Source organism: Malania oleifera, chromosome 9 (assembly GCF_029873635.1).
Source record: "Malania oleifera isolate guangnan ecotype guangnan chromosome 9, ASM2987363v1, whole genome shotgun sequence".
Classification (NCBI taxonomy): domain Eukaryota; kingdom Viridiplantae; phylum Streptophyta; class Magnoliopsida; order Santalales; family Ximeniaceae; genus Malania; species Malania oleifera.
Window position 1 is genome coordinate 16,478,017 of NC_080425.1, and position 21,552 is coordinate 16,499,568.

At 36.7% G+C, this 21,552-nt stretch overlaps 1 protein-coding gene across 1 annotated transcript in view; it reads left to right on the top strand.

Annotated features, from left to right (window-relative positions):
• LOC131163855 (uncharacterized) overlaps positions 1-21,552 on the top strand; it is a 58,798-nt gene that overhangs the window by 34,112 nt on the left and 3,134 nt on the right. Inside the window, exons 6-9 of the mRNA XM_058120659.1 lie at positions 7,595-7,687; positions 19,378-19,557; positions 19,635-19,702; positions 21,281-21,332. Coding sequence (XP_057976642.1) covers positions 7,595-7,687; positions 19,378-19,557; positions 19,635-19,702; positions 21,281-21,332 — 393 coding nt within the window. The remainder of the gene's footprint in view (positions 1-7,594; positions 7,688-19,377; positions 19,558-19,634; positions 19,703-21,280; positions 21,333-21,552) is intronic.

The following is a 21,552-nucleotide window of genomic DNA, read 5'->3' on the forward strand; positions in this document are numbered from 1 at the left end:
CTTAATTGCTTAGAAGCATGGATGCTGACATGCGAAATGAATATGACAACATGGTTTCTTTAAAAAAAAGTAAGGATATGACACAGATGGGATACATCAATTAATTAATTTCTAAAAATTCCTTATTTAGGCATATTTTATCGAAGATTTTTCCCTTTTAGTTGTAAAATATAGCTGTAAATTAAATTAATTGTAGGCATCATTAGTGTACATTCTTCAAATAAATTTCATCTAAATACATTGCCAGCATTCATATTTCATAGACACTGCACATCTATAAAGGTACTGTTAGACTAATAAGATAATCATAAAGGTATCGTCAATAATGAAAAATCACCTAATAACAAAAAACAAGAAGCAACTGCAATAAACATCATGAAAAACATTGGTCCTAGAACAAGTAGTAATTTAGCAAAAAAATGTAAAACTCAAAAGATGTATGGGACCATCTCAGGAAGTGTTAAAGCTGTGTCCAAAAATGTGTGGGGCCATGTCAGAAAATTAAAATAATTGTTTTTTGACAGGAGTCAGACAAGTGTTGGGCCATGTAGGATGAGTGTTGGTGTCCGATGCATGTGGGACATTGGCACTTGGAGGTTCTTGGTGTGTCGGTGCTTCGTTTCCAGGATTGGAAAGCCCTGTCGTGCTGAGGTTTTTTTTTTTTTAACTTAAATCTCTGGTGATTAGGAGGATGTCTGTGGGGAAGGGAGAGAGTTTTCTTCTTTCTTCTGTGGGTTTCTGTTAAGGGACTCTGCTTAATTGATATTTACCAGGACTGGAAAGCTCTGTTCTTCTTGTTTTTTGGGCTTAATTCTTTGATGATTGGGAGGATGTTTTATCCTCCTTATTCTTTCACTGTTTTGGTTCTCTCTTATTTTTGTGTGTGTGTGTGTGTGTGTGTGTGAGAGAGAGAGAGAGAGAGAGAGAGAGAGAAGGTAATCCCAATCTAATATCCCAAACAAAATTTTTATCTAGAAGGAATTTGGTGTCATTATGTGAAAATAAAATGGGCTATTTGTGGGAGGGTTGAGGGTAATCCCAATCTAATATCCCAAACAAAATTTTTATCTAGAAGGAATTTGGTGTTGTTATGTGAATAAAAGGGGCTATTTGTGGGAGGGTTGAGGGAGGAAAGGGGACAGTTTGAAGGAATGTCAATTGCATTGTGTGTAAAAGGAACAAGCAACTAGCGGAAAAGTGGGGAGTTAAGGACAGAGGGAGGCTTCGTGAGAAATCAAGTCCCTCTCATGGAGTGAAGAAAATGAAACGCTAAAATAATATCCAAATCTTTTGTACAGGAGGATGGTCAATGGGAGGGAGAGGATTGACAAAAATTGGTTGTTTTCGATGGAGAAATGTAAATGAGGCTTGGCAAAAAATTGGGTGTTTTCGATGGAGAAAAGTAAGTGAATCCTAATTTGACATCTGAGCAAACCTTTTATATAGGAATCAGCTTGGACATTTCAGTTGGCACGATGAATTCGGCTAATATGTCAAATTAACTGAATGATTTCAATTAACTCTCCCAAAACACACCCTTTCCCCTTCGCAACTTCTCCCCGTATTCTTCTTGGTTTGGTGTCTCTGTTATGGCTGTAGGTCATGAAAGAGATTCACAGATGATCAGTCCAGACTGAGGGGAAAAATGATATGAGGTTGTATAGAGTGGGAAGGATGAGTTTGCTTTGTTCTGGAGCAGAACTTTAAGCATAATTGATGGGTGAGATTATCTTCGTCATCAATGAAGTGGTCCTCGAGGGTTTGTCATTGGTGTTTGGAAGGTTGGATAAGGGCTTACTGGATCATTCAAATTTGTAGTGTCACATACTGATTGGTGATTCTATCAACGACAGTGGAGAAGTTCTTAGAGTTAAGGTTGGGTTGAAATGGTAAGCGTTTTTCAGTTTTTGTCCTCGGAGGATCTGAAGGAAATGGGTGGCATGGGTTTGTGCTGGAATTCTGTGTGATGGCCAATGAATTTGATGCAATGGTTTTTGTTAATGTTGAGAGGCTACTGAACACTAATCGCTTGTGGAGCAAGGTGGTGACAACAGAAAGCAACAAGGTCTGCAATCGGTGTGGGGGTTCATTGCAGGTCATGATGACTGTTGACTGTTAGTCCTGCTGTGCATCCAGATGTGCCTAGGGTTTCATTGAAAGATGGTCGGGTGGAGAAAATGGAGTGGAATGGGCTTGTTTATGTGAAGAGTGGGGATAGGACCTGCAATTCCAAGGGGAATGGCTTCGTCTTGGAATGGGTTGGGCTGGGTATTAATAATATTTCACTAAATCTAGGCCATCTTTTGGGCAGTCTTATATTAGATCCAGCATATAAAAATGGGTATTCAACTCAGGTCCAAACATCTAATTCACAGCAGGTCCATTTATCTCAAGCTCAGCGAATTGGACTCAATAGCAACCAGGCCCAGATTCTAGGAAATTTTTAAAATGTGCAGCCTATTAGCTCTTCTCATTCTCTGAATCAAGCTCACCTCCTATCTTCTGGTTCACAGAAAGGTGAAAGCACAGGTGGCTACCTGTTCTTCATTGGGAAGAGATTTGATCCAGTTTAGTTTGCAGGATAAAATTCCATGAAATCCAGATTCAAATCAGAGCACATTATGCAAAGGAGAGAAATACTATGGAGTCCCTACCTCCCAAGTCCTGTCTGTTAATAAGGGGGATGTTATAAGGGACCTAGAAGCTGGTGTGAACAAAATTCAAGGGAAAACTTAAGGTTCTGGGAGGAAATGTTTCGGTATGGAAGTAAATTGGATTAGTTCAGGGGCCAAAAGGTTTATGCTTGGAAGGTGGTTCAGGTAAGTCTGGAAATAAGGGAAAGAATCGAGGAGAAGAAAGTGTATTCTGGTATAATAGTGCCAATGTTCTAAAGAGAGATACAAAAGGAAAGTTGTGTTTTGTGGCAAACCTAAATGCTCAGAAGGCTGCTACTAGCAAGAGGGAAAGCAAAGATAAGGAGAAGAAGGAGTTGGCGCGGGGGGGAGGGGGGGGGGGGAAGTTTAGTCTTTGATGAGTTTCACTGTGATGTGTTCTGATTTACTTGGGGATTTATCGTGTGTGGTCCATCTCCAATGGAAGGTTTGGAGGGGATTCCTATTTTTGAGGATGCTGGTATGGATAATAAGCAACAGTGAGGATGAATTCCTACATCTCTGGGAAGAATTTAGAAGCACAACAATTGATGGATAAGATGGGTTTGTCTGTCTGATCCTGGAGGAAACGAAGTTTGTCTTGATGGTGGTAAAAGTAAGGTGAAGAAGGGCCAGACAGGACTGGCTAATTTGAAGTTCTGGGTGAATACGGAAAGGGTTTAAAAGGGGCTTCTTGGTTAATTCTTATTACTTTTTTTTATTATTTTTTGAAGGACTTCCTGCCCTCATCTAGGTTGTAATTTCTCTTTCCTCTATCTAAGATATCTTCTTTTTTATTTAAAAAAAAAAAAACGAAAGCTTTGGGTCATTGTTGAAACTTGGAGGACTTTTTTATCCTTTTCAAACATTTATAGTATAGGAGTGGGAGATGTAACGTTACTCACATTAGAGTTATTGGAGTGTGCAGGGAGGCATGAAGCCCTGAAGTGGAACTTCTGGGTGCTCTTGGACATGGAAAAGAATATTAAAGGCAAGGGAATTTGCTTACCCAAACATAATATGCAGAATTGGATCATCCTCATTTCCCAGTGGAGCTGGGACTCCCAATCAATGCTAAGACTGCTTCTATTGTTAGTGGGGATTCTTGGATTCTGCCAGCAAGAAAAACTGTAAGTGTATCAACTTTTAAAGAAGCTATTGGGTTTCACACAAATAATGGGGTTGAAGGCAAAATTATTTGGGGGCTGACTACATCTGGTTCCTTTACTTTTCACTCTGCTCGGGAAAGTATTAAAGGAATAGCCCTGTAACTTGGTAAACCCTGTATTTCTTGGATGTAAGTTTGTTGGTGGTTGTTAGTCTTGTTCAAAATTGTTGTAAGGCTTGTGCCTTTTCCAGCTTGTTTAATATATGGTGCTTTTTTTTTTACCCAAAAAAAAAAACCCAAAATCAAGACTGGTAGCATGTGATCAACATAATTAAATTCTTGTACATAATCTCAATTCCATATACAGATTTACCTTGGTTTCATCATTTTCAAAGCTTATACATCAACATTGTGCACTCCATTGCAACCTTTGACAATTCTTTAAAATGATAAAGAAACACTTGCAATAGGTATGCAATTAACAGACATCTATTAGTTGCATTTTCATAAACCTGGAAAAAAAAATTATATTATCTTCTTTTATTTTTTCAAGGTCATCCAAATCTTAACTTTAATTGGACTATACAACCCAAATCCAATTTTGAGCCATACAAGAGCTTGTACAATTCTAGGAGTCCAAAAACTCCTAAATGTATCAAGAAACATAATCCCAGTACTAAAAGCAGAGTCTGAAGCAACCATGGAGATGGGCACTGCCAAGATATCATGAGCCATATGTGAGAGGATAGGAAACATAGGACTATTTGGTGCCCATTTAGTTGGGAAAACATTTTTTTTTTCTATTTTTGTGTTTTCCAAAGAACCATACATATCTCAGCTTATTTTTTAGTTTTCCAAGATTCGTATTAAAAGGTAGAAAATAAAGAGTTTGCTTAGTTGTGCAAGACAGTTTTCCCTTTTTTATTTATAGATTTCGAAAGAATTTCAAAAATCAAAAAGGAAATTTTCTCAATTTTCCAAAAATTACATAGGTAGCATTTGGGATCATGGATTTTGGGGCTTGGATTTGGATATTTAGGGACTTGGTAGAAACCTAATGCATAATTCACAAATTAAATTGCAAGATTCAAATTCCATGCTTCTATACACAGAGTAAGAAGTCAGAAATCTAGAAAATAATAAAAAATGTTTTCCAACTTTTCTATGTAGATTTAGAAAATTGGAAAACAAGGTGCGTTTTTGTAATTATTTGAAAAAAAAAAAATGGAAAATAAAACTATTTCTACAAGCAAATACTGCAAAAACTTTGGCTAACATTTTTGTAATTTTTTGGAAAACTAAAATGGAAAATGAGAAATGTTTTCCACAACTAAATGGGCCTTTAATTTCTACCACCCACAATATCAAAACCCTATATGTCCTTTCATTATCCTCTCCCAAATACTTAACCAACTCTGATTTGTTGTCTGCACCTCCGGGCTCCAACTTGAGACTTGAACTTTTGGTACAAAGGATTCTTCTTGCTTCTTGTTGTAATTCCCCTTGAATGGAGCTTGAACTTTCACTTCTATTGCTTGATTCAACACTTTCAGATTGCAGCGATGTCTCATACTCTGTATGCAAATCAAATATAGCATCCCTCACTTTTTTTTTTTAGACCTTTGTCACCTACATACATGGTTGTAACTTGTAAGTAAATATTATCCTAGATTATGTCAAGGGTGTCAAGAATGGATGCAATCATGCAACAAAAATCAACACGAAAGGAGCCTTTTTAATGTTAAAGGATTGTGTTACACTTGTCCAGGCCTGTTTCTCTTATATCCCATTGCATTACTTGCCGCTTTTTAGGATTCGAATTGTTATTTGTAAGCTAGAGAAGTTGAGGGATATTTTATGGTCAGGTGCTGGGACAGTGGAGAAGTTCTTGGCAATATCTTTTGTGGGGTTTGAAAGGAAGAAGGAAGGAATTTCATTATGGAATTGTGCTTTATTTGCAGTTTCTAGGGCTTGTGGAAGGAATGTAGCCTGCGTATTTTTTCAGGGAAGAAGTTACCATATTGGTTGGTGTGGGAAAAGGTTCTTTTTGTGGCTTCTTTATGGTGTGTGGGCAACAGAAATTTCTAGGGGATGAGTATCTCAGATGTTTAGCATGATTGGCTGTCTCTTTTAAGGGCCTGCTGATTTTCTTTCGCTGTCTTTTATTTTTTTGCGTTTCTCTTTTTTGTTTTTCTGGGGATCCCCAGATCTTGTTAAGGAGATGGCTTCTCTCCTGATTGTATATTCTCTCTATCTAATGAATTTCTTTTTATAGCAACAAAAAAAAAAAAATTATGGTCAGGTGCAGTGTCTAGGCGCAAAGATCATCTTGTAAGCTGGGAGTCCAGTTGGTAGGTCAAAGAGGGATTGGAGGATTGAATTTGGGTAATTTGGCTGCAAAACATTTCCTTAGGAAACTGATTATCGAGGTTTTCTTTAGAACAGGACTCTCTTTGGCACATGGTAATTTTTAGTAGGTATGGGCTTCAATGTAATGGGTGGGACACTTAAGTTTGAGCTAATATTTATTTGGCGAGTCCTTGGATATTTGTTTTGCACATATGCCATTTCTTTTTCCTTTGTGTTTGCTATAAAGTTGGTAATGGGGAGAGAATACACGTTTGGGGGGATCATTGGGTTGGGAATGCTCCAGCTTTTCCTCATCTTTTCTGGTTGCTTACCCTTCATGATGAGTAAAAGGGAGATGATTGATCTCATCCTATTGTCAAAGGTGCTTGATTCTTTTTCTACATATTTGGGAACGGAGGGAGTAAGTTTGGTTTTGAATTCCTCTTGGAACTTTTCTTGCAAGTCTTTCTTTGTTCATCTGACTTATGCTCCTATTGCAAAGCCTTTCCTTTTACATTCCTTTATTATGGAAAGCTAAAATTTACTAGAAAAAAAAAAAAGGCTTTAGCTTGGACTTCAATCCTGAATAAAATTAATACAAATGATTTGCTTTAGGAGCAGGCCTAATAAGGCACTATCATAAATGTGTGTTTTGTCTGTTCTAGATGTGGGGAGGCTTGTTCTCATTTGTTCCAACATTACCTTTTTTCCTGGGGTATGTGGAATAATCTGTTCGGCAACTTCGGAGTTTTTTGTGAGAATTAAGTTTGTTCTCCTTTGTATGACCTTTGTTGTGTTCATTTTAGGGGTTTTGGAAAGGAGAAGCAACAGAAAGCTCTTGGAAAATGTATTATTTTTGTGATTATTTGGTGCATTTGATTGGAGAGGAGTGCTAGAAGTTTGAAGGATATTGCTACTTCCCATACTTTGGTTCGGGGCAGAGTGGTTTTTCTTGCTTGCTTGGTGCTCTGCAAATGGCTTTTGTAGCGGAATCTCTTTATCTGATGTGTAGCGAGACTCGAGTGAGTTGCTTCATTAGTGTTGTTTTGTGGATGTATATTTTTTCTTTTTGGTTTTTTATTTCCTTGAGCAATTGTAACTCCTCCATGTCCTCGACACTCAACTCCTTTCCCTGTCCTGTCCTGGACGCCCAGCAACTAGGTTTGGTAAGATATAAGGAATACCATACAGTGCAGATCACACAATTAAGTAGGAACTTGGTGATTGATACTTGTATTGGTTTGTAAAAATGATTTCTGGGGTGAAAAAATGTTCCAAGGGCTATGGCTTATGCATCAATCTTGAACTAAATTTGCTCTTCTTTAATGTTCTAGCAATTTTCTTAATAGTTCTATGTCAAGCTGATTAGTGCCTTGCTGCTTATTTTTTAATGAAAATCCTCCATCAGAATCTAATGTTCTGTGTTAACTAAAAGTCTGTTTTTTCTTCTATTCATAGTTTCTTCATCTTTCTTTTTTTTTGGCAGTCGGATGATGACTGTTGTAATACTTGTGAAGAAGTTCGTGAAGCATATCGCAAGAAAGGTTGGGCACTGACAAATGTCGATTTGATTGATCAGGTTGATTCGTATACTTTATACTCTAAGCGTGCTTTTCTTCTGTGCACAAAAACACACAAACACAAAGGTTACAAATATTGGGTAAACTTGATTTTTTTTTTCATCAATCACCTTGTCTTAGAGCAACAAAGTGAAATTCTTTTCTTTATTATTGCTGTAAATGAAGGTAAATACTATTTTGCTGGAATGGAGTTCCTTTTTCAAATATCGAAGTTCCCTAGTGCTCATTGTTGTTCTTTGTTTCTGGCTTTCTGCTTTAATTTTTTGAAGACATGTAGAAGGTAATGAAATGAGCACAACTCCTTGGCCAGAACCCATGTAGAAGGTAATGAAATGAACACAACTTCTAGGCCAGAACCTAAGAGTGGTGTTAAAATTTTCTAATTGGATGTTGATAGCTGGCAATTTGAACACTGATGCTTGATGCTTCAGCTGAAATGGGCAACCCACACTCGGGCACTTCTTGTGCTCTTCTAGCTTCTTGAATCGCACAACTTTTCTTATAAATGATATTTATATTTTTATAATTGGATGTTGGTAGCCGTCAATTTGAACATTGTTTCTATAACTAGTAGTTTTTGGGTACCTTGGGAAGGAGGGTCTTTGAGAAGGCATTGAGTTGTTTTGCAGTGATTAGATGAAGTACTTCTAAAGGAGGCAAACTTTGATTTGAGGTTGGACACAGTGAGGACGTTCTCACATCTTGCTTTGTTCATTCTTGAGAAAAATAAGATGCGCAATAGGTGGGTGAGGCTATGGGTAGGTGCAGCAAAATGGGTTTTTTATGGCTTCTCATCGTTCCTCTGGAGTTTGAATATGGGTTTTCAAAGTTTTCAGTTAGACACTGTGACTTAATAGCTGGTGATTCATGCAACAAGTGTTGGGAAGTTTCTGGAGTTAGGGCATGGTTGGAGAGGTAAGAGGTTTTCTGTTTTTGTTCCTGGACGGTCTGAAGGTGATGGATGGATTTGATTTGGGGAGGAATCTAGCGCTATGGTGAAATCTCTTCTTCCTGATGCTGATAGAAAGGGTAACAAGAAGATTTGTGCTAATTGGTCTTGGAGTTGAGGAGTCTCAGATAGAATCAAAGGCGTAGGAGAAGGATATCTCCAATTAATTACTGCATTAGAGGACGGTTTATCATCAGGTCTAGGGCAGGTTTGTGTTCATTATGGGGGGAAGATGCAAGGGGAGGTTCTTGGCTTTATATCACAGGGAGTGAACCAGGACCAGTCAAAGTCAAAGATGGTGAGGGTTTTGGATGGAGAGTTAAAGGTTTCTGAGGCGGCCAGGGTTTCCTTCGTGGAAGATGGGGCGTCGAAGACTGGATGGTGATGGTCTGGATCACTGTTGATTTCTTGGATTTGGGCAGAATTTTTTATTACGGGGGGTCTCTTTAAATCATTGTTGGCCAGATTATTGAGCAGACCCTTGTTCAGTTTAAAGAGACCATTGTGGGCCTATTTAATGGGAAGGAGCATGACTTGGCTGTTTTTTCTGCTGGACTATATTAATGGGAAGGCCCAAAATCCGAAAAAGGTGAAGGAGGATCATCAACCCATTGTTAACAAAGCTCAAATTCTTTCTCCAGATCTCCAAAGGTGTCTGGAATTGATCTATCTCCAGAGCAAAAAGAAAGCACTAATCTGACAGTACAATGCTCATCTTCGAAACAGTTTCATGGCAACCAAAAGGTTAAAATAGCAGTTTGTGGATAGTAGAAGCTAAATTTGGTTGATGATTTTGCTTTCTTAGAGGGATCCTCTCTGGTAGAGGTGAGGATATTCAGTGGGCTGTTTGCTGGGGATGGAAAAGAGGAAGGTTCCTAAAAAAATATAAATCTCTGCAAGAATGAGATTCAGGGTTGTATTGTTGGTTGGAAGAAAATGATACCTGTAAAGGAATAAATTATGTTAATTATAGGGATCAGAAGGTTTATGCTTGTCGAAAGGAACTGCTGATGAGCTTTGAGATGAGGAGAAAAATTGAAGATAATCAAGATTTTTCTGGTGAGAAAAATAAGAAATTCCTAAGAGAGATTCAAGAGGAAATTTAAGTGTAATGGAAGAGTAAATTGTTCAGAAGGGTGTTTCTAGCGAGAGGGTTAGTATTTACATGGAAAAAAAGAACTAGAGGTATGTCTCAGACAATGATAGTGAATGCATTGGTGATTTTTGAATGTGATAGGCGTTTGCTGTTGGACAAGATTCGGGATCAGCATGGCTGTACTTCTTATTCTCCCTCTTGTAAATCCCTCTCTTACTAATGAAATTTTCTTTTGCTATATATAAAAAACAGATATTTAATCAGCATGGCTATACTTCTTATTCTTCATTCTGATCATATTGGGGATTTAATGTAGGTGCCACCACCTCCTTTGGAAGGATTGGAGAGGTAATTATTTTTTAAAATGATGGCACAATTAGCAAATGGGTCATTATGGAATGTCGCCCACAACAGTTGAAGAGTCTCCTGGGAAGGATCTTCAAACTCAGATTCTGTTGGATAAAAAAATTGAATTTACAATTGTCTGATTGTGGAGAAAACAAGGTCTGCCTTGACAGTGGTAAACCTAAGGTAAAGAAGAGTCAGAGACTCAGAGGGAATTAGAAAATTTGAAGTGCTCGGTGAATTCTGATGGGAAAGGCTTGAAGAGAGGTTTTCTTGGTTAATTTTAGTTCGTTTTTTTGTTTTTTTGCTTTTGTGTTTTTGTTTTTGCTTTTTTTATATATTTTTTTACTTTTTTGATGATTTCATATCCTCGGCTAGTTTGTATATTCTCTCTTTTAATATATCTTCTGAGGCTGAATTCCTCGCACTGGAGCAAGTCTGTAAAGCTGTAGGCATTAAAAGCATCGCATGTCTTCGGGAGTTTAAATTGGAAAAGGTTTCTATTCAGATGGAGTGGGAGCTTCTGTGTGGTATTGAGTCCTCTGTTTGGAGCACGAAGATTCTGCCAAGGGGTAGTTTTGATGTGGGACCAATCTATTTTGTATAGGTTTGATGTGGAGAAGGTGTATTTGAATTCATGTTCTGTACAAAATGAAGAAGATGGCTTTAATTGGTGGTTCTCTAGGTTTTATGGGTCAATGACGAGGTCAAGAGTCCCATAATCAAAAGTGGGGTGCCTCATGCCACATTGGAGAGGATATTATTGTCATATTTTTTCCTGCCACAAAATAAAATGCTCTAGAATTTCTTCGGATATCGAATAATCTGAGTTCATTGGTGCTGCCTTTATGTGAACAAGAGGTGCTTCTTGTTTCTTCAGATTGGATGGAGCACTTTCAAGATGTGATCTGTAGCATCCGCCCACTATCTAATCATTTTCCAATGCTTTTGTTAAGATTTGATTAAAATGAATGACCTAACTTGAAGATAGATCTCTCCTTGTATTTATAATACAAATTAAATACATTCTAATGACAATAATACCCTTACTAACTCTCATTAATTAACATACTAACACACTCAATAATAATAATACTAAAAGACATAAATAACCTCTCAACACTCCCTCTCAATTTGGAGCATAAATGTCATATGCTCCTAGCTTGTTACAAATGAATTAAACATGAGCACCCCCACTGCCTTGGTAAACAAATTAACAAGTTGCATCTCCAACTTCACATAAGCGGTTGTGATGAGCTTCTACACAAGTTTCTCCTGAACAAAGTGCCAATCAACTTCAATGTGCTTCGTCTGCTCATGAAAGACCGGGTTGGAGGCAATATGAAAAGTGGCTTGATTGTCATACATCAACTTCATAAGCTGAGAATGCAAATAACCCAATTCTTCCAACATGTTCTTCAACCAAACAAGTTCACAAGCAGTGAGTCATAGCTCTATATTATGATTCAATAGTTGACCTTGCCACCACAGTTTGTGTCTTACTCTTCCAAGAAACCAAATTTCCACCAACCAAGATACAGTAGCTAGTGGTGGATCTCTGATTGGAAGGCGATCCAACCCAATCTGCATCTATATATCCATGTATATAAGTGTGACCCTGATCACGATATAAAAGACCTCTCCTAGGTGCACCTTTGAGATATCTCAATATGCGAATTACTACGTCCTAATGACTTATCCTTGGAGAATCTAGAAATTGACTCACAAAACTTGTTGCAAAAGATATATCCGGCCGAGTGACTTTGAGATAATTCCACTTTCTAACAAGTCTCTGGTATTGTCCAAGATTAGATAGCAAATCACTCATATCCGACATCAACTTGCTATTAATATCCATGGATGTATCAATCGGTTTAGATCCTAATAAGTCAGTTTCATCCAACATATCAAGAACATACTTTCTATGTGACAAAACAGTTATGATACAAGATCTAGATACTTTTGTACCCAAGAAGTATTTCAACAGTCCCAAATCTTTGGTCTGAAACTTAATTTATAGAAAAAGTTTGAGATTCTAAATACCTTTATCATCATCACCTGCAATTATAATATCATCCACATAAACAACAAGAAGGATCCTACCTTATGAAGTATGACGATAAAACACTGAATGATCATGTCGAATTTAAAACTTATTTTTTCTTAACGAAAAAAAAAAAGAAGATAAAAATGGGTTTTGAATCTTTATCAAATCTATATATTCGGATATATTTAGAACTTAACTGAACAAATGTATCTAGGGAGAGTTCACTTTAAAGCGACTATTCCCTAGATATCATGGTATTTTATTTCACAATTGAATCAATTTAAAAAAAACCTAAAGTTAGGGATTTTTCAATAGGTAATGTTGCGCCAATACCCAACCAAAGGGCAACTGTAGTACCAATCAAAAAGATAGTTGTCACTACTAGGCGACAAAATGGATTTTGGAATTTATTAACATTATCTAAAAAATGTACTATTAATAACCTCGTAGGTACTAAAACCATTGAAAGAACAATTCAATCCTAGTGGTTAATGATGCATGTAAGTTTGATAATATTGGGCTACACAACTTTTTTAATAAAAAAAAAAAAAAAAAGAAAGGTCGTACCTATTGCACAAGGTTCCCACTTTGAGTGGGGTTTGGGAGAGGTGGATGTCGGCAAGCCTTACCCCCATTTTTAGAGAGGCCACTTCCAAGTCTCGAACCTGAGACCACCCGTACCGAGGCGGAGGCACTTGCTGTGGCCCCAAGGCACGGCCTCTTTTTTTATGTGGATCATTATTATCGGTAGGACTTCTAGTCATTACATTTAGGAAAAACATAAGGATTTTTGGTAAAAGTAATCATTTATTAGACAAGTTATTTTACTTTAATGAAATCCAAAATATGAATGAAAGAAGGAATGTTTTGCAAAACATTTATCTTCCTTCTACTGGGAATTATTTTAGGTTTCTATTGATTCAACAATTGGATCATTGGAGTTATCGTGTTATTACTCTAGGGTTTCCATTTTTAACCATAAGTATTCTTTCAGGTGCAATATGGGCTAATGAAGCATTGAATACAAAAACAAAAACAAAAGTTGGAGTGGAGAACGCAATTGCATTATAAGGTCGTAATTGAACAGATCGAGCAAGTTCGAATTGATGTAACATGAAACCTATTAGTCCAAAAGCACCATGGAGAGCAACAAAAGCCCATAAACCGCCAAATCGACACCAATGAGTAAAATCTCCTATATAGATCATCTACATGGATATATATTTTATTTATTTATTTTATATTATTTATATGATTTATATATATATATACATATATTAAAAAAAATAAAGGGCAGAGGAATGTATCATTATGATTTGGATTTCATTTATATGAATTGCATTTTTCACTCTAAGAGAATATTTTAAATCATATAAAGTCATCTTGAGCCCACACGCTAAGCCTGACTCCCCCTGAGTAACAAACCCAAGTGGTTGCTCCATATAAACCTCCTCCTCAAGGTCTCCATCCAAGAAGGAATTTGTCACATCTAACTGATGCAGAGGCCAATGATAAGTAGTAGCCAAGGAGATGAACAAACGTACTGATGTAAGTTTGGCAACCAAAGAAAAAGTATCAGAATAATCCAGACCATAGACCTGAGGGTATCCCTTAGCAACAAGACGGGCCGTTAAACGAGTCATAAAACCATCATGGTTAACTTTCACAGTGTAAACCCAACGACAACCAACCAGAAACTCGTGAGGAGGAAGAGCTACCAAGTCCCAAGTACCATTATCATGTAAAGTGTTCATCTCTTCAACCATAGCATCCCTCCACCTAGAATGGGCTAAGGCTTTATGAAGGGTAGTAGATGATAGAGCAATAACAAAACAATAATAGGAGGGTGATAAGGAGTCACAAGAAACATAGTTGGAAATTGGATGTTGAGTACATGTGCATTTACCTTTCCAAATAGCAATAGGAGGATCAACATCATGGGAAGTATGATCATCATATGAGGAAACCAAAGGCGTGGTAGTAGAAGCTAGAGGGAACTCTCTTCCTTGGAGCCGCCATCATGAATACAATTGCAAATTAGGATGATCAAGACGATGAGAAGGACTCGAACTGCATAGAGACTTAGATGGTTGGTTGGGCAAGGACAACAATGTAAAATCTAGAAGATTAGGCAAAGGAAGAGATTCATTGAGCTCAGAAGCACTCAGTTATTGGGTGTAGTAAGGTGTAGACTCGAAGAATGTAACATCAGCAGAAACAAAGTGATGCAGCATAAGACTGTAACAACAATATTCTTTTGAGTATATGAGTAGCCTATAAAAGACACATTTTATAGGAGGAGGATCCAACTTATCCACCCCAGGAGTTAGTTGATAAACGAAGGACACACATCCAAATATACGAGGAGGAAGAGAAAATAAAGGTGAATTAGGAAAGAGAATGGAGTAGGGAATTTTACCACTAAGAATAGAGGATGGCATTATGTTGATTAGATAACAAGCTTGTTCCTAGTTTGAGTTCTATGTCTAGTCTCGATTGTAAGTCTTGTTAGCTGGAAAATCACCATCGTGTTTCTTTCGTTTTCTGATTTAATGGGTTGCATGCCCTTTTATGTTAGTTCACTCAGATGTCTGGAGTCCTAGTAGGGTTGTGTCCAAGTTGGGTTTCCGGTACTTCATAACCTTTGTGGATAATTATTCAAGAATGACGTGGTTATATTTAATAAAAGATCGTTCTGAGTTATTTCATGTATTTTGTGCCTTCTGTTTTGAGATAAAGACTCAATTTGGTTTTCCAATTTGAATACTTCGAAGTGATGATGCTAAAGAGTTTTTCAGCGCACAATTCATTGCTTATATGACTCAGTTTGGTATTGTTCATTAATCATCCTATGTCCACACTCCTCAACAAAATGGGGTTGCAGGGTGGAAGAACACCTTGAAATTCGCACCTTACTTCATGGATAAATCATGCATACATGTAATGTTATTGGAGTATATAAGTTTGACATAATCCAAAATCTCCTTGCACATATCCAAATGCATACACATCCGTACAATCTGTGGCCCATCAAATTCCTTAAAAGGGAAATAATCAAGGCATCTTCTTGAACCCACACATCTTTTGTCTTCTCATCAAAAGGATTAAATTGGAGCAAATGGTCAGATTTCCTTAATCCTGCTAAATAAATACAAACAGCCTTAGACCTTTGAACATGGTTCTTTCCATCCAAATTTTGAGTCATTATTTGTGGCAGCATAGGAAACAAATTTTTGGGATTCATAGATTCACATTCACACACACACACACAAAGAACAATCAAAACTAATTAGGACAATCACAAACTATGTGAAGCACCGACACAACTACGGATGAGGTGAACAACTCATCGATGGATTCACTGACAGATATAGCACTGCCACAGCCTCACAACTGAACATATAAATGCTGCCATGGCTCCAAAAAACTCACAAAGAAGCCTACAAACCTTGAACAGAAAATAACAGAATGCCACAAATGCATAGTTGAAAAAGGTTGAATTTTTTAGCAAAAAACTGGCCTAACAGCTTGATAATATAGTCTAGATAAGTAATCAGAGAATGGAAGAGGAAAAAAGAAAAAAAAAAAAAAAATGGTCAGAACTTCACTCATGCGCCAGCCCATTGGGTTGGCCCTGCCAGCATTTGGCCAGCACATGGGAGCGCGTGGGGGGTCCTCCGGCAATGGGTTTTGTGGAGTGAGTTGTCAGGGGCGGGTTTGTTTATGGGTGTATGGTTGGTTTTGTGAAATAATATGGGATGGAGGTGGATCTGGGAAGGACAGCAGGAATGGTGTTTTCTGGCGATGGCTGAGGGGAATAGGGTTTAAGTTGGATCACGCTCAATATGATGTTAAGATTTGATTAAAATGAATGACCTAACTTGAAGATAGTTCTCTCCGTCCATTTATAATACAAATTAAATACATTCTAATGACAATAATACCCTTACTAACTCTCATTAATTAATTAACAAACACACTCAATAATAATAATACTGAAAGACATAAATAACCTCTAACAGCTTCGGAGTTGCAGTGATCTAAGAAATGCTATAGCTCCATTAGTGTTGAAAACATTTGGTTTGAAGAGCATGTAATTGAAACTGCTGAAGGAGATGCTGAAAAGATGGAATGGCAATTTTGAGATGTAAAAATGTCTGAATGCTTGAAGAGATTGGCTGGCTTGATGTGAAGGAAAGGGTCAAGAGTTTGATGGTATGGAAAGTTATTCGTAGAGTTCATGTGAAGTGGCTGTTCAGAAAATTAATAAAAATTTGAAGTGATAAGTAGCGGGCAACCTACCCATTATGTCTGAATGAAGGGTCCAAAAATGCATGATTCTTTCATACTACGGCCGATGGTGACAAGTGAAACAGATAAATGGAGGAGAATTTCTTATGCTCCTTTTTAATGTACATTTTTTTTATGATATTTCTTCTTTTCTATATATATATATATATTTTAAAAGAGTTTAACTGGATGCACCATATGAGTGAGAAGAATATCAAGAAATTAGTCATTGACTAGAAAACTTATACACATGATCTAGGGTTTAAGCCTAAGTTGTATGTGGTTTATTCAGCAGGTTGCCTGACCCTGGTGCAATAATTGGAAAGAGAAGAGGATAAGGTGTTTCTATGGCTCTTAATGGCTATAAAGTAGGGCTGCGAATGAGCTGAGGCAATCCAAGCTTTGCCATGCCCAAGCTTGTTCATTAAATTTTTAACTAGGCCGGCGTTCGAGCTGAAGTCAGACTGAGCTTTAATATACTTCCTCAAGCTTGTTTATTATGCAAATGAACGAACTCATGAACCCTTACTGAGCTGAGCTACTCAGATGCTTTCTTTTGGAACTTCTCATATTGAGAGAGACGAGATTTTGTTAGGTAAAAAGGTGAAAGAGGGCTCTTACTAATACTGCTTAGACTTTTTTTTGCCACACAAAGCTATCCTATTGTCCTTAAGCATTAGTCCTATCACTAAATTTTGGTTATGAAGTTTGAGTTAAATAATCCTATATTCCTATGCACAAATAGTCCCTACTTTTTAGCCCACTACAGCCTATCAAGCCTAATTTGACCTTATTAAACTAGCTCATAAATGATTATAATTCTAGCCTATTAATCGATCCCAAACTGAGCCGAAACGAGCCAAGCCCATTCATGTTCAAGCTTGGCTCATTTATTAAACGAGCTACAAAATTGGGCTTGGGAATCGCTCATTTATATAATGAACAGGCTCTCACCAAGCCAAGCTTCACGAGCAGCTTGGTTCGTTTGCAGCCCTACTATAAAGCCTTGGGCATGTCAGAATTTCTTATATGGGTTTTTTCTAAATGTGCTGGGGATTATCCCAGTGAAGTTTCATATTTTTTACGGATTTACCCCCTCTATGGTCTGGTGATTCAAAAACTTCATCTCCAATTAAGAGTACTCTTTTCTGCAAGATATATAGATAAAATAAATTCCATGTCATATTCAAAAAAGAAAAAGAAATCCGAACACAGCATGTCAATATTCGACTGAGACCAAGTGATTTTATTTATAAAAAAAAACTGAAATGTGGTGATTTTTATTTGGATGCCACTTCAACTAGTGTTTTGGAGAAAGCAACTAGTCAGCTGATACCTAGCTCTAAGAATGCCTTTGTAGAAGGATGCAGGTGCCAGTCGTAGTGGTCAGTGACTGTGGATGTCAGAATTCATAGTGGTTTGCCTGGCATTATTTGTAAGTTAGCCATTCAGAAGGTTGGCCAGTCCATGGTTTTAAAATAGCAGTTGTCAGTAATTTCGCATAACAGTTTTCAGTCTAACAGGAGGTGGGAGTAGCAGACATTACACAGCAGCAACGAGTTGAGGTGTTCTGAATTTTTTTCAAGCATGCAGAACCATACCTGTATTGAAGAATAAGCATATGATCTTCTAAAATACAATCTTTGGTGTGTGTTGGATCACCTTTTTCAACCTATGAACATTATTTAGCTAGGGAAGTAAATTTATATTAATTTTATTGTGCTGTTTGTTAAAAAAAAATTCTATTTTTTTCACTTCACTACTTTAATGACCAAAATGTTTAGAAGCACAATTAGAACTGGCAGGTAAATAGAGGCATAAAACAAATGAATTAAATACATCAATTAACTGCAAGTCACAAAACATGAATATTGCTTATGTAGTTAAATACAAATGTAAAAAATAATGCATATCAATTACTGCTTACTAAATATATTATTTACAAGTAACATGCAGAATTAATATATGTGTAAACATTTCAGTCCTTCATCTTTTACTATAATAATATAAAAATAAATGTTTCCAATACCAAAAATAAAAAATAAAAAATATGTTTCCATTAGTTTCTTGAAACCAATTCCTTTGAGACTTTCTGAAGCCACAGACTCAATCAAAGATTTTGAAGACTCTTCCTGCTAGCCTTCCTCTTCAACTCTCTCTCTCTCTCTCTCTCTGAGGCAATTGGCATCAAGGCATGACATGAGAGATGATGTGTCACTGTTGTTCAGCTGCAGTGATGATTACCAGACCCATCTCTATCTTCTTGCAAGCTAGTCCTCGTCTCTTATTATTGGATGATCTCTATCTTTGCAATTGAAATTGAAAGCTTTTGATTCAGATAGAAAATCATGGGAATTATCAACATAGCGGGCAGTATGGCTCATAATGGAACTATTATAGCATGTTTTCGTCGTGATTCTACTTCATTGCTAAAGTAGTCTGAAGTGGAGGCAGAGAACCAATTTTCCATTATATAATGGCCGGTACACTAGATAACAACCACTTTTTAATCCCTTATTTGATCACATAAATCAGGATCCTACCCAGCTGATTCTTTTTATTTAACATAGAAGTGCTATTTTGGTCCATCATTTTTGGAGAAATATAATGCAAGGGATCCCATGTGTAATATGATTTGGCCAGTGTCTAATTATGATAGATTCACTTTAAAGGCATAATGTTGTCTAATATCATTTTATTGCTGTTTGTGCATTTAACCATTAGGATCATTTTGTAGTTCATATTATTTTCCACTTCTCACAACATGCTGAAAGCCTCAAATTTGACATAGATACACAAATATGTTTTTATGACTTAGCCTTGCTTCTATGCTTAGGTGTGTAACTGTGTACAAGCAAACATGCATTTGGACATGTATCACATACATGCATTTATGCCTATACATAAATATGTGTGCATTTGTGGGGTTTTTTGAACGTCTATGTATGGTTGATGTGCTCAGTGCAAAAGAGAAGGTTTTCTTCAAAAGATTATGGAAGAAGAAGGTGAAGGGTGCAATATTAATGGACTTTTGGAAGTTAATAAAGTGGCAGGAAGTTTTCATTTTGCCCCTGGGAAAAGCTTTCAACAGTCAAACTTTCACATGGATGGTTTTCTGGCTGTTCAAAAGAATAATTACAATGTAAGATACAACTTTCAGTACTAAAATTCTAGGTAAATTTTGGTTATTTTTCTAATTATTTTTATGTCTGCATACAGATTAGTCACAGGATCAACAAGTTAACTTTTGGGGACTATTTTCCTGGCATTTTAAATCCCCTTGATGGGTAAAAAATTTCTTTAGCTTCATGCCAAGTTTTAACTGTTACTAATGCTCAAATTTTTGTTTCATTTATGAAAGTGAATCCTTTTGTTTTGCCATCAATGCCATCCTGGTTGATATAGACATGGAACTTGAATTGATGAATTAATGTTTGAAATTTCTTTGCTTCTGTATTAGAGAGTTTCAAAATTTTGGTTGCTTGAATTTTATATGAAAATTAAAGGAGAAAAAAGGTAAATTGCAAGAGGGAAGAGGCAAAAAAAGTTGTCTAAGCAACTGCCAAAATATTCCGACTTCCAAAAGAGTTTATATCCACTATGCTTATCTAGATTGAGTTTTACTCATAATGTGCATGAAAACCTGCTAAATTCCATCTTATTTTGTGGATAAACAAAGAATTGTATTGAAGTAAGAAGGAAAGTACATCACAAGAAGAAAAAAGGTGTCCTCTAGGCTCTAGTAACAAAAGGAAAACTGCGGAAGTGAAGAACTATGGTTAAGCAAAGCAATCTAATCATGCTGCAAGTCTTCCAGAGAAATATTCTCAGACAAATCATTCGCTGGGCAACATAGTGATGCAAGAAACGCCACTCTACTCCTTGCCAAGTTATGAACATGGTAATGTCCATAAATATTCTGGCATTCCTCACCGGACCAAGTACACCAAATGATAGCAAGGATGGTACATTGCCACAAACCCTTCCTTTTATCCCCCTCCTGAAACTCCTAAAAATAATAGAAAATCCTCCAAAGATGAGGGACAGGCTCAATTCTCACTAGGAAAACCAAATGATTTACTCAAAGCATCCAAGCAGAAATGCAATGTAAGAACAAATGAGTGCAGTTCTCCATACTCATAAATTAGGAACACAAACATCCAGAGAGGGGCTTGTTGGATCTTCACTTGTAAAGAAAATCGTTAGTGTTGATTTTTCTTTTTAAGGATTATAGTCCATGAAAAATCCTATATCTTTGAAGTTACTTTAACTTTCTAAATAAAAGATTAAGGCAAAAAAGGATTAGCATAAGAAGCAAGAATCAAATAATCAACTAAGGCCTTGCAAGAAAAATCCCCCAAAAGTATCTAGCCTCCAATCATGCTGGCTGTGCAATAGTAATCAACACATTTTCGGTTCATATTTATGCCTTTCTCTAATTGTGTTCAAAGGCTATGAAGTTCTGAATTTAATATCTCATAATTTTTAAAGTTCTTAGCGTGGTAATGTAGTATTTCAAACTCTTGGTGTCCTGAAACCTCTCCTTCCCACACCAAAACCCTCGTATTTTCTATTCTATTCTCTTTTGAAACCTTTCTATGGACATCAGCTATAAATGAACACAAAAACTTAAGCTCTTGGAAACCTTGAACTAGTCTATTGCTAAGCCATTTACCAAAACCAGCAAAATCCCTTGATTCTGAATCATTTTTTCTTTTTTCTTTTTTTTTTGGTTATTGTTGGAAATACACCGTTATTTTAATCTCATTGTAATTTTATAGTTTTGAGTCCCTGCAAATGTTATCTTTTGTTAATACTAATTATAAAAAAATCTTTTTACCCTACTTTCATAAACGCTCTTTTAGGGTACGATGGGTTCAAGAAAATCAACATGGATTATATCAGTATTTCATCAAGGTTAGTATTTTCCTGTAATTTGACCAATTTTCTCATTTCCGTGATTGAGTTTATTCAGAATAGAAGCACTCACATCTTACATTGCTATTGTCATTCTTTCATGCTGATACTGGTCATTGAAAATCTGTGCATTGTATTGTCAATATTAATAGCATAGGCTTTAGATACCATACATATTATGTCTATAAAGTAGAAAGCTGATGTAAGACACTGGTCTTGG